This window comes from Malania oleifera, chromosome 7 (assembly GCF_029873635.1).
Source record: "Malania oleifera isolate guangnan ecotype guangnan chromosome 7, ASM2987363v1, whole genome shotgun sequence".
NCBI classification, from domain to species: domain Eukaryota; kingdom Viridiplantae; phylum Streptophyta; class Magnoliopsida; order Santalales; family Ximeniaceae; genus Malania; species Malania oleifera.
The window spans coordinates 26,910,045-26,923,734 of record NC_080423.1 but is presented as its reverse complement, the minus strand read 5'-3'; the positions used below and the strand labels follow the sequence as shown (position 1 = coordinate 26,923,734).

The 13,690-nt window shown below is 37.9% G+C and overlaps 1 protein-coding gene across 4 annotated transcripts in view; it reads left to right on the top strand.

The window, feature by feature from the left end:
* LOC131160474 (uncharacterized) overlaps positions 1-13,690 on the top strand; it is a 179,143-nt gene that overhangs the window by 16,625 nt on the left and 148,828 nt on the right. For all 4 annotated transcript variants that reach the window (XM_058116186.1, XM_058116182.1, XM_058116184.1 and 1 more), the window contains exons 5-6: positions 3,154-3,254; positions 3,511-3,589. In XM_058116186.1, coding sequence (XP_057972169.1) covers positions 3,154-3,254; positions 3,511-3,589 — 180 coding nt within the window. The remainder of the gene's footprint in view (positions 1-3,153; positions 3,255-3,510; positions 3,590-13,690) is intronic.

Below are 13,690 nucleotides of genomic sequence, written 5' to 3'. Positions count from 1 at the left end.
TCAAAAAGAAAATGGAAAACAGAAACAAAAAAAAAAAAAATTAAAAAAATAAAAAAATAAAAATTAATAGGTAAATAAATAAAAAATAAGCCAAGAAAACCCCTCTTAATCCGTTTCAATCATAGTTCACCAAAAACTTCGATAGCTAATTTCCTCTAACTCTTCTTCACTGTAGATTTACGACCATCAAGCCTAACTTCATTTCCTCCATGATCAGACAAATTGAGGCTCAAGTTATTCAACAAACTCAATGCATCCATTTTTACTGCGAGATTGACTGGCATTGTTTTTCTGATCATATGTTTCCTTTTGATGTTATTTTGCTTCGTAGGAGGATCTCTTATTCTCCTTTTTGTATATTGTTTCTTGTTTGATTCTCTTCTTTCTCTTTTATCCTGAAAAAAGGAAGGACAAGTAAACATTAACTGATAAAAAAAGACATAGGGCAGTTGATTTGAATCCAAAACATCTGGAAAACCAGATCTTTGAGATTATGTTACTACTTGTCCCAAAAGCTCAAGATGTTTAGGCATGGGCCTGCATATATATCAATCAGTCCTTTGTCTACAGTTGTATAGCACGCAGGGAGGCAGGCAAAGAAATAGCTATAGATAACAAAGGCCTGCTACACTGTGTTAAAGTAACTTTTGGCCACAAAATCTTAAGCTATTGGCTGGAATGGAGCAAAAATGCGTATAACAATTCTATATAAGCCAATATATACACTGTTCTAAAAACCAACACTGACGCTATTCCACCATGGTTTTATGTCATGAAAAAAATTCTTCTTATCTCTCATATTAATATTGTGCTCTGTCATGAGGCTGGTAGATTTTGATGGCAGATGTTTGTTCAGTTCAGGTCACCTTCGATCTGAGATTGGATAAAGTGGGTAACGTGGTAGCTTATTCATTCTTGACAAGAATCGGCTATGCAATCGATGGAAAAGACTTTGATCAGCTGCTGCAGCATGGTTCTTACTGGGATTTTTGTCTCTTGATGGAAGGTCAAGCAAGGTTGTTTGAAGATCTTGGGTCGGTTTCGCTGGATAGTGGATGGTGATACATGCGACAAAGGCAGGTAGTTCTTGGAATAGGGGCATGGTTGGAGAGGCAAGAGATATTCTATATTTGTTCCTGAAGTGTCCAAAGGCGATGGGTGGCTTTGATTTAGGGAAGCCCAAAATCAAAATTTTGATCTTACTTTGGGCTTGTTCAATGAGAAAGAAAGCAATCTGGTTAAGCTTCAAGTTGGCCAACTGAATGGGCAGGCCCCAAGTTTATTCCTACTGGCTTTAGTAGTCCAGATGAAAGTCAGGCTCCCAATCTGAATGCAGCCCATAGTCATTTTAAATCCTGTGAGGTGGCAGGATTTCAGCTTCTCTTCAGAGCAGAAGCAAGCTGCAACTGCATCAGTGACTTGATCAACATCAAATCAGATCCACGGTGGTCAAGAGGAGAGGAGTAGTTGTTCTGATAACAGTAAAGAGAAGGAGGTGGGAATAGAAAGGTTGGTTTCTAAAGATTCAATTAATTATCAAGGGTAATTTTTTCCCTGTTCAGGAGAAGTATGCTAGTGGGCAGGGTTCTGAGAATGAAATTGGGAGGGATTCTTCTAAGAATATTAATTATTGTGAAAACAAAATTCAGGATTTTATTTTGGGGCCAGAAGGAATGTCAAATGGTCAGAGGGATAGTTCAGATAATCAGATAGATCAAAAGGTTTACATTTGCTGTAAGGATGCGCAAAAGGGTTTTGAAATGAGGAAACATCTTGAAGAAATTTGACTCTCGCCAAGCGCCCAAGAGGGTAGGCAGGGTGACACGCCAAGCACTCAGGAGGGGTAGGTATGGTGTCTCGCGGAATGCCAAAGGGTAGGCAGGATGCTTCTGTCCGACATCGGAAATGATTGGGAGATCTTGAGGGCTTATAAGCGTGGGTGCTGCACACCCTAAAAAGTACCTTTTTGGGGAGAAGGTAATGGCATCATCTAGTAAAATCGCAAAAAAAAAATCTTAAGGAGAGATTCAAAAGGTGGTTAAGTATAGTGGAGGAGCCAATTGGTGAGAGGGCTAGTACCGGCAAGGATAATAAGAGATGGGGGGATGTTTCAGAGGATGATAGTGCAGACAATAGTGACTTTGATTGAGCTGGGGGCTTACTCTTGGATCAAATTCAGGATCAGCATGATTATTCTTCTGATTCTTCTACTGATCATCTCAGGGATTTATTTTACATGCTGCCTCCTCCTTTAGAAGGCTTAGATGGAATTAATATTTTTGAGGATGATGTTCTTAAAGAACACAAGGTAAAAGATGGAATTCTACCTACTCCAGTTCAAGAAATTTCTAGGAAGGACTTTGAAACTGAGAGTTTGTTGGATGACCTGGGCCTCATGTTGTCTGCCAAGGAGGAAATGAAGTTAGGTTCGACAGTGGCAAATCTAAGGTGAAGAAGGGTCAGGGAAATTAGCTAATTTGAAATGTTTGGTAAACTATGATGGAAGAGATTAAGGAGGGGTTTTCTTGGTTGATTGTAGCAGCTTTTATTTTTGTTTTGTTTTTTATTTTTATTTTTTTCTCTCTTTTTGTTTTTTTTGCTTTTCTTTTTGAAGATTTAGTATACTTGCTATGATTGTACATTCTCTTCCCTAATATGTTTTCTTTTTTAATCAAAAAAATATAAGCCAATATCTAATCTTTCTTTAACCTAATTTGAATCATAGTCCTTGTCATTTATTAAAAAACCTTAAGCCCACCTTTCTTGCAAATCTAATCTTTCTTTAACCTAATTTGAACCATAGTCCTTGTCATTTATTAAAAAAACCCAGCTCATATTCTTACATTACCCTTATTACAGTCTGAAAATTTGAGTGGGTATTTTGTATTTGATTCTGGCCGATTAATTATAATGTTATATTGGGCCACCATTGCTCAGTCCTTTCTTTCATTTATAGCCTAGATACTAAGTCTCTTGTTCAGCTAGATGTGATTGTCCTACATCAATCAACAACCTTAGTCTTTACTTTGAGAATTGTCCTGCATCAGCAATTGGTGTTGGATTTTGAAAGCAGTGATTGTGTGGTGGGAGTGTTACAGTCTATGCATTATTTGTCTGCTAAGTGTTATAATTTTTAATTCTTATCTTTTGCAGGCAGAGCTGTATAGGGTTCAAAAGGTATTTGAGAAGGCGGAACCTTTATATTTGGAGGCCATCAACATACTGGAGTCATCATTTGGACCAGATGATATTCGGTATGTTAATCCGTTTTCTAGGATATAATAGAAATCTAAATTTTAGAGACTTTACGCATGTGTATTTACATGCATAGGGTTGGTTAAATTACAATCTATAATTGTTGCAGTTTTACATCAGTGAGGCATACTCCTTGATGATTGGTTAACTGACAACGTATTAATGTTGCAGTTAGGGAAGTGAGTTAGGTGTTTATCTTTTGTATTCATATAAATTGGACTGTACACCTAAGCACTGTATATTATCATCAAACAGCGTGGGGACTGCATTTCACAATCTTGGTCAGTTCTATGTTGGGCAGAGGAAATTAGAAGAAGCTCTTTCTTGCTATGAGGTAAGGATGTATATGTGTGTGGGTGTGCATTAATGTGCGTGTGTTTGCATGTGTGCATATGTAACAACTAAGCCTTCATCCCACTAGGTGTATAATATAAAGTTTTATTACCTGTCTTGAGTTGTACCCATTTTGGTCAAAACATATTTCCATTGTAATATGATTAGGTGTTGTGCTGACAAGTGTTTCACGGTTTCCACTTGCTTTATTTTATGACTTTTGGGGTCCGTAATACTTTTATTTTTATCTTGTGTTGTTAGCACATGGCAGTGCTCTTCCGTAGCATTTTGTTCTGTCTGCAATGTTTATTTTGAGCCCTCAAACATGTCTGAGGTCAACCGAGGTGAGAATAATTGGAAGGAAATTTATTTTGGTGAATTGATGTTACAGCTACCAGTTATTTACTTCTGAAATTTGGAAGAGTGAGCAGCTGGATTATGATTTTCACTTCATTTCATCATTTTTTTTGATAAACAAATAAATTTATTAGAAGAGATAAGAATGTACAACAAAAGAAAAAAATGGAAAAGAAAGGAAAACTGGGAGCAGAAGAAATCCTCTCTTTAAAACAATAACAAAACATTTTGCCAGGAGATCATCATAATCTGAAAGTCTAGTCAATGAAGCAAAGCCAACCAGTCCTGCTGCAGGTCTCCCAGAGAAACGTTACGAAAACAGCCTTTGGCCAACACCCACAATTGTGCAAGATAAACCACTGTATTCCAAACCAAATTATTTGCTGTGGCCACCCCTTTGAAAATTCTGGTGTTTCTCTCCAACCAAACACACCAAATAACAGCCATAACAGTGCATCACCAGAAGGCTTTCCTATCCTTCCCTTTTCCATAACCTCTAAAAGTGGTAGATCAAAAAGCCTTCAAAGTGGAGGGACATCCAGTCATCACTACATATACCGAATAAGTGTGAGCAAGTCTCCCCACTACTCAAACAAAAGACCCAGCATCTGGTGATAGGGCCTTATTAGGCCTTCTCTTCTGAAACACATTATTAATATTAATTCTATCAAGTCCCACTGTCTGAATAAAAGCTTTTATTTTTGAGGGAGCTTTAGCTTTCCACATCAAAGAGTACAAACCAAAAGGATCCTCATTAGGGTTGCAAGATAAATAAGAGAAAACAGATTTACAGTAGAAATCCCAAGAAGGATCCAAACTCCAAACACTCTTATCCTTGCCCAAATTAACGTGAAAAGAATCATGTAAACTGGTTAAAATAACCTACTGATCTATCTCTGTGTCGTTGAGATTTCTCCCAAAATGGAAATCCCAAGAGAGACTATCCCCTTACAATAAAAAAAAAAAGAAAATCAGAAATAGGGGTATCATGACAAATAGAGACTCGATAAATACGGGGAAAAGCAATGGCCAACGGCATCTCCCTATTCCAAGGGTCCTCCCAGAAATGAATTCGCTCCCATTATCCACCATGTAGTGGATTTTAGGAAAGAAATAATCATAAATCCGAGATATAAACTTCCAAGGACATGCATGAGTAATATTAACCAAACTTTAGCATCCCACCCATTCTGTAGTGGACCAAATTTACTACGAATTTCTTTATGCCAAAGAGAATTAGATTCTAAAGGAAAGCGTCATAACCATTTCCCAACCAAAGAAATGTTTTTGGACACCTAATTACCAAGACCCAGACCTCCCTCCCTTTTAGACCTACGCAGAGTCTCCCAACCTACAAGGTGATCTCTTTGACTCTCTCCCCCATTTGACCAGAAGAAATCCCTCATTAAGTTCTCAAGCCTGTCACTCTCACAGGAATTCTAAAAGAGAAAGATAATATGATGGAATGAAAGAAAGACACAAATGGATAACAGTAATCCAACCCCCTAAGGTGAAAAACACTCCTCTCCACCCATCCAGTCTCCTAGCCACTCGCAAAAACATGTTCCTAGAAAGAATCAGCATTATGATCATCACCTAAGGGAACACCTGAATATATAATCGGTCAGTTAAAAACTGCAAACCCACAAGCCACTCTCTCAAAAACATGATCCTAGAAAGGATCAGCATTATGATCACCACCTAAGGGAACACCTGAATATATAATCGGTCAGTTAAAAACTGCAAACCCACAAGCCTAACAAAGGGTCAACATTAATGCCAAGGCCCACCAGAACACCCTTGGAAAAGTTAATCTTCAAGCCAGAAGCTTTCTCAAAAACCTGAAGTATAGTTAGCAAATTAGAAAAACAACCCATGTTATCTGTGAGGAAGAGAATATTGTCATCTGCCAATTGGAGATGTGAAATGATGCACTCCTCATTTCTTGCCTTAATCCCCTCCACCAGCCCGCTATCAAATCCTTTCCCAATCGTCCTGCTCAAACCATCAAATACAATAGTAAAGAGAAATGGGGATCCCCCTGTCTAAGTCCCCTGGATGTATGAAACCAAGACCTAGCCTTACCATTATCTAAAACAGAGATGACCACAGAAGATAAGCATCCTCTAATCCAATTCCTCCACCTCAGACCAAAATCTTTTCTACCCATAACCTTGTCCAAGAAATTCCAGTTCACCCTATCATAGTCTTTTTCAAAATCCAGTTTCAGCACTAGACCCCTCTCTTTTCCTACAGCAGCATCTTCAACCACCTCATTACTATTGAAGCAGCATCAAGGATCTGTCTATTACCTATAAAAGCGCTCTGGATAAGAGAGAGTGTCCTCCAAAACAGTAGCCAATCTCTTAGATAACAGCTTAGTCAAAATCTTATAGACACTTGTGACTAAGTTAATTGTTCTAAAATCTTTGACTTTAACTGCACAATCCTCTTTAGGAACTAGGGTAATAAAAGTAGAATTTATGCTCCTTCCTACTATCCCATTATCAAAAAATTCACAAAAAATATTGAGCAGGTTCCCTTCAAAATATCCCAACAATCTTGAAAGAAAGTCATAGTGAAACCATCCGGCCCATGGGTCTTCTCTCTATCCATTTCTAAGACCATACTTTTAATCCCTTCTTCCTCAAAGTGTCTCTCTAGCCAGGTTGCTTTGTCAGCTGATATAGGACACAGTCCAGCCCCTCGACCATAACTCTCCCCTTATCCTCATCTGAGAAGAGATTCATATAAAAATCAGTAATCATCCTCGCAATACGATTCAAATCCTTAATAACCTCTCCTCTATCCTCCTCAAGCTCTTTAATGAAACTCTTTCTTCTCCTGCCATTAGCCACCCTATTGAAGAGTCTAGATTTACAATCGCCCCTCCTAACCCTGTTCATCCTAGATTTTTGCCTCCAGCTCCTCTCCCCTTAAAACAACCTGCTGAAACTCATTGGACAACTGGGCACATCTTCCAGCAATGTCATCAGAAATAAGACCCTCCTCAGTTAGTCCATCAATTGCCCCTAATTCCTCAAGAATATTTTTTTCCCTAGATCTAACATCACCAGAGGTCTCAATATTCTAAGTTTTCAATTTCTCTTTTTCAAATACTTAAGTTTTTTCATAAAGTAAAAACCTTCCCCACCCTTCCTCAGTGTACTCCCCCCACCAATTCTGCAATCTTTATTTAACTTTCTGTTTATGTAAGGTGTTGTTATTTTTGGGTGCTAGGGGTATTTTTGTAGTTTCTGAATTTTGGGGGTTATATTTTGGTCAAAATTTGCTTTCTTCAGGGGGGGGGGGGTTCAGGGGTATTTTTTTGATGGGGTTATTTTTGGCGGGACTTTAGAAGATAAGTGGTTTTTAGAGGGGGTTATGAAGTATAAGTAGGAGTCTTCAGCCACTTTTCCAGGAGGTTTTTAGCTTTTGTTTTCGTGAAGACTTCTCTGCAGAGTTCAGCCCAGACCAGCTAGTTTGAAGATTTGGGGGTTTGAGTTTTGAGAATTCGACCATGTGGTGCCTACCAATCCCTCCATCGCGGCTAAATGTGCGAGATGCTAGTAGAAAGCCGCTGTTACTGTTATGGAACAGTTCCAAACAGGTGCTAATCTGGGGATTAACTAGTTCTTGTGCCTATAAATTGCTCTATTTGTTTTGCTAATCTGTTGTGCCTAGAAACAGCAGTAAGTTCTTTATTATTCCAAGGATTCAGTAGTCACTTGAATAAAATAAAAGTTGCTAAAATGCTATTATTGAAATCAGAATAGGTTTTCTGTATTTCTTGAATTAATAATTTGTACAAGCTGATACATTATACTTATAATACAATCGGGTGTGCTAAAGATGGAAACAATCTCCTAAAATAATATCTCTCAATAATAGACAATTCTATACATAAATATCCCCTAAATCACTCCAAGACACCCGGGATTTCTACACTCCCCCTCAAGTTGGATCATAGATATTGATCATATCCAACTTGCAGATGAAATCCTCGAAACTTTGTTGGGCTAACCCTTTGGTAAAGATGTCTGCTGTTTGTTCCTTGGTAGGAATATAAGTCATACAAATGGTTCCTTCTTCAACCTTTTCTTTGATAAAGTGTTGGTCCACTTCTACATGCTTAGTCTTGTCATGCTGAACTGGATTGAGAGAGATACTGATGGCTGCTTTTTTATCATAGTAGAGTTTGATAGGGAATTCCACTGTGATCTGTAGTTCTTTCAAAATTTTCCAAACCATAGTCCTTCACATATCCCTTGTGCAACTGCCCTGAACTTAGCTTCAGCACTACTTCGAGCCACTACATTTTGTTTTTTACTCCTCCAAGTCACCAAATTTCTCCATACAAAGGTGCAATATCCGGTGGTAGACCTTCTATCTTCCGCTGATCCTGCCCAATCAGCATCTGTGAAAACTTCTACTTCCTTGCTTTCACACTTGTTGAAGAAGAGTCCATTGCCCGGAGAACCCTTGAGATACTTGGGAATCTTGTACGCAGCCTCTAGGTGAGTCTCCTTTGGTGAATGCAAGTGTTGGCTTACCACACTTATTGCAAATGCGATGTCAGGTTTGATATGTGATAGATAGATTAGGTTACCAACCAATCTCTGATACCTCTCCTTTTCAACTGATATTCTGCAATCTTCAAATCTCTTTACTGCTTCAATGGGGGTTTCACTAGGTTTGCATCCAAGCATGCCGGTTTCGGTTAGGAGATCAAGGATATACTTTCGCTGAGAGACACTGATACCCTTTTTTGATCTAGCAACTTCCATTCCCAAGAAGTACCGCATTTGTCCCAGGTCTTTAACTTCAAACTCAGTAGTTAGGATTTTATTCAATCTTTTCATCTCCACTGTATCATTTCTAGTTAGGATTATATCATCAATATACACGATCATAATTGTTTTCTTCCCACTTTCAGATTGTTGGAAAAACATAGTGTGATCTGATTGCCCTTGTTGATATCGTTGGTTCTTTATCACCTTCGCAAATATGTTTGAACCATGCTCTAGGAGATTGCTTGAATCCATACAGGGACTTCTTGAGTTTACATACTCTGTTTTCTTCACCTTTCTTACTGAAACCTGGTGGTATTGTTATGTAGACTTTTTCTTCTAACTCGCCATTTAGAAATGCATTCTTAATGTCGAGTTTCCGAAGTGGCCAATCCAAGTTGGCTGCCAAGGACAGGAGAACCCGAACGGATTCAATTTTGCCACCAGTGCAAACGTCTCCATGTAGTCAATGCCATAGGTCTGTGTAAACCCTTTTGCTACAAGATGGGCTTTATATTGTTCAACTGCCTCATCAGCTCTATATTTCACGGTGAAGACCTATTTGCAGCCTACTGGCTTCTTCCCTCTTGGAAAATTCATAACATCCCAAGTTCCATTTTTTTCCAGGGCCCGCATTTCCTCCATTTCGGCTTCCCTCCATTTAGGAATCTCCATGGCTTCCTGGATATTCTTTGGAATTTTTATCCTGTCAAGGTTAGAGGTAAAAGCACGACACCCTGTAGACGGAGTTTTATAAGACATGAATTTTGAAATGGGATGGAGAGTACATGACATAGTTTGTTTTCTGAGAGCAATGGGTAAATTGATGTCATCAGGTGCAGACTTATTAGAAGGAAGCTCATGGCCATTTGGATCTATTACCTAATCGGGATTGGGTGTGGACTCATGGTTGCTCGGAGCCATCACTGGTTCCAACTCTCTTGGTGCCTCAGGTATGAGATTCTCCCTGTTCTTTGATTTTGGCTTCTTGGAGTAAACTAGTATCTCCTTGTTATTTTGTTTTTCTACATCCCCCCCCCCCGAGTTTAAGTGGTCTTTTGTACATGACAGATCAAGGAATGGTGTAATGATAGTGGTGTTGACAGACTCTGTCTATGGCACAAATTCATCAACAGAGAAATCAAAGAACCGATCTTCACTCCAATTCTCCCCTTGAAGAGAGAGCTTTTGGAAGTAAGTAGTGGTTTCAAAAAATGTGACATCAAGGCTAACAAACGATTTTTTTTTTGTGACAGGATCATAGCATTTGTAGCATTTCTGAGTAGGAGAATAACCAATAAAAACGCACTTAATGGCGTGAGGTTCCAATTTATCCCTATTGTGAGCATGAACATGTACAAATGCCGTACACCCAAAAACCGAAAAATTTTTAGGGAGAAATTGGAGTTGAGCCGAGAGTTGGGAAAACATTCTTGGAATTTTTGGAGAGGAGTGGCAAAAGAAAGTACCCGCCTAGGCATTCTATTAATGAGATATGTAGCTGTTCAAATGGCATCGTCCCAAAAATATTTTTTAATATTTGTAGCGAACATCTATGCTCGAGCTACTTCAAGAATATGTCTATTTTTGCGTTCGGCAACCCCATTTTGTTGAGGGGTATCCACACAGGAACTTTGATGGATGATTCCATTTTCTTGCCAAAGATTTGTCGTCTCCATATAGAAGTCTGTGACTTCTTTTTCTCCTTTCCGCATCTGCCATAGCCGAATTTTGATCTCAAAGATTTGAGAGTAGCTTTCAACGTCTGAGTATGTCTCTTGAACAGCATCCCACACGTCCTTCGCCACGGTAGGAACAGATAGGTCTTGCTGATTGAAGGTTTCATGGAGTTCACCAACCACGTAGTCACCATGGAGTTCTCCGACTTCCATTTCTGCAGAGCTGCAGCATCGGTTGAGGCGGGCTTCTTCTTCTCGTCGATAAGGTAGCCTAACTTTCCTTTGCCGTTAATCACGAGTTTGATTGACTAAGCCCATTCACGAAAATTATTTCTGTTCAGTCTTTTCGCCGAGAGTGGGAAGGACGAGCTGTCTAGCCCATTCGAATTCAAGGTAGAGGTGGCTTTAGTCTCGCCGTCAAGAGCTTTAGAGGTGCTTGACCCTCTGCTGTTGACGACTCCTTCTGCCATCGTTAACTAGGATTATAGAAACCCTAGCTTTGATACCATGAAATCAGAATAGGTTTTCTGTATTTCTTGAATTAATAATTTGTACAAGCCAATACATTATACTTGTAATGCAGTCGGGTATGCTAAAGATGAAACAATCTCCTAAAATAATCTCTCTCAATAATATACAATTCTCTGCACAAATATCCCCTAAATCACTCCAAGACACTTGGGATTTCTACAATTATGAAATCTCAGTCTTTATTTGTATACTTCTTCTATTCATATGCCTATTTGCATCAAAATCCCTTGTTCTCAAGAAGTTAAGATGCCTCTCATGTTAGATTTTAGTGCCCAAACAAACTTCAAATGAGACGCTCCGTTTGTGCATTTGGCTAGAGAGAAATTTAAGAATTTTCAAGGAATTAGTACATCTACTCAGTTTGGAGTATAGTGGTTTTCCTTGCATCATTATGGTGCGCCGCTCATGGCCTTTTTACAAATGTGCCTTTAACATACTTGTAAAGAGATTGAACTGCTTTGTTTCATTATAGCTGTACTGTAACATCTCCTCCACCTGTTTCTATTATATTCATGGAGGATTCCTTGTCCTCTACCGGTGTTGTTTTTGATTGGTTGTATTGTTCTAAAAAATAAAAAAGGAAAAACCTCTAGCGCAAAAGAATCAATTGTGGTTTTTAAACCTAGATTGGATTGGAACTGGTCACTTTGTTGGTTCGTGTGATGTCATGAAACCAGAAATGGCACGACTAAAGTCAACTTGGCAAACTGCGGGGGACTTGGTATTAACCCATCCTAACCTATTGAGTTAGATAGGTTGATTTGGGCTCTCATTAAAAGACAAGTTGCAAATCTATGATGGTGGATGTTGAACATGGGACTTCCTAATAGGAGGAGAGAAGGCTTACCAACGTTCTAGCAGCGAATTTATGATTCATTACTCAATAAATAGTATATAAAATTAAGTTATTTCACATCCATATAATATTAAGTCTAATTTTGAACTCTTTTACCTTAAATTCTCAATTGAATCACCTGCTTAAGTTGTGTTCTTATTTATGAAAATACATAGTGATGGCAGCTTTTACATCAAGGAGCTTTCGACTAAGTCAAAAATTGATCTACTAAAGAGAGGTCAATGAAGGAAATTCTCTTGGAAAAAGAAATGGGGTGATGTTTTCGATGAGCAGGGTAAGTCGGACAGTGATTTTGATTATGATGGAGGGCTACTTATTGATGAGGTTTGTGAACAAGTTAGGTCAGAATCAGATTTTTCTGAGGGAGTTTTGGATTAAAAGAAGGATGGAATAAGTGACAGTGATCAGAATGATACTGTTCCTAGCTCTGGGTTTCAACATTTGCTAGATAAAATGGGTATGTGGTTAGCTTATTCAGAGGGGTAAGAAATCCACTTGGATGGTGGTAAGAGGAAGGATAAGAAGGGTCAAAGAGAATTGACGAATTTGCAATGCTCTATTAACTATGATGAAAAGGGTCTAAAAGGGGGCTTTCTTTGGTAGTGCTGGTTAGATCTTTGGGTTGGTGGACAGTTAGGCTTTGAAGTTGTTTTTCTTTCTTTGTTTTGAGCTTTATTTCTTGAGGAATCCTTGTCCTCTATAGCTTAAACTCTTTTACCATTTAGAAAATTTTAGTTGAATAATCCTTACATTATTTGTTAATATTTGTTTGATTCTAATAATAATATTCATCATCATTTTCAGACGTCTGTGTGCGCACACACATGCACAAACACTACCATAGTATCACACTATCATCAGTTCGACCAACCCAATGGCTTTCCTGGGTTGGCCGCTGGTATGGGTTTTAAAACAATGGAATCATTCATATCATGATATAATTTGCTATCAACAAGTTTACCCTTTGATCAAGATCTAATTTTAGAGTTGAAATTGTAGGAGTTACCATTACTAAGAATACAACATTCCATATTTCTTTAGCAGTTCTTCTGTGGAATTTAACTGTTAATAGAAAATATCTTCTTTATCTTGCTTTATTTGTAGTTTGAGGAAATAGTTTAATCTTGTATCACTCATTTTGTAGACTTGAATAGAGCTTGCATTGTTTTTGAAAAATCGCCACCCAATGATTATTAGTTGTGCCAAAAATGATATCGCCTACATATATTTGAACTAATAATATATCATTATCAAGAGATTTAATGAAGAATGTTTTGTCAACTTTTCCTTGAAAAAAATTATTTTCAATTTAGGACTTAAATAATCTATCATTCCATGCATATGGTCCTTGCTTTAAACCACACAAAGCTCTTGATAGTTTGAAGACATGATTGGGCAATTTTTTTATCTTCAAATCTTGAGTTGTTTAACATATTCTCTTCTTTTATAAACCATGTAAAGATGTAGTCTTTACCTCCATTTGAACTAATTTAAAAACTTAACGGCATGCAAATGTAGGCATCATGCAAATTGTCACTAACCTAGCGACTACGGTGTATTCGATTTGAGTCTAGTCGACACAGTAAAATGCTCAAACTCGACTCGACTCGAAAATGTTGAGCTCTAGACTTGACTCGAACTTGACCAATTTGTTAAACTCGAACTCGACTCGACTATAAATTCATAAAACTCGAGCTCGACTTGATTATAAATTATTATTAAATACATATATAAATATATATAATGTGTATATAATATTAAATATAGTTAAATATATATATTATGTGATATATATAATATAAAAATAATAAAGTTAAAAAGCTTGATTAGGCTCGAAACTCAACCCAAGTACTATTATTAAGCTTGAACTTGACTTGTTAAAACACTTG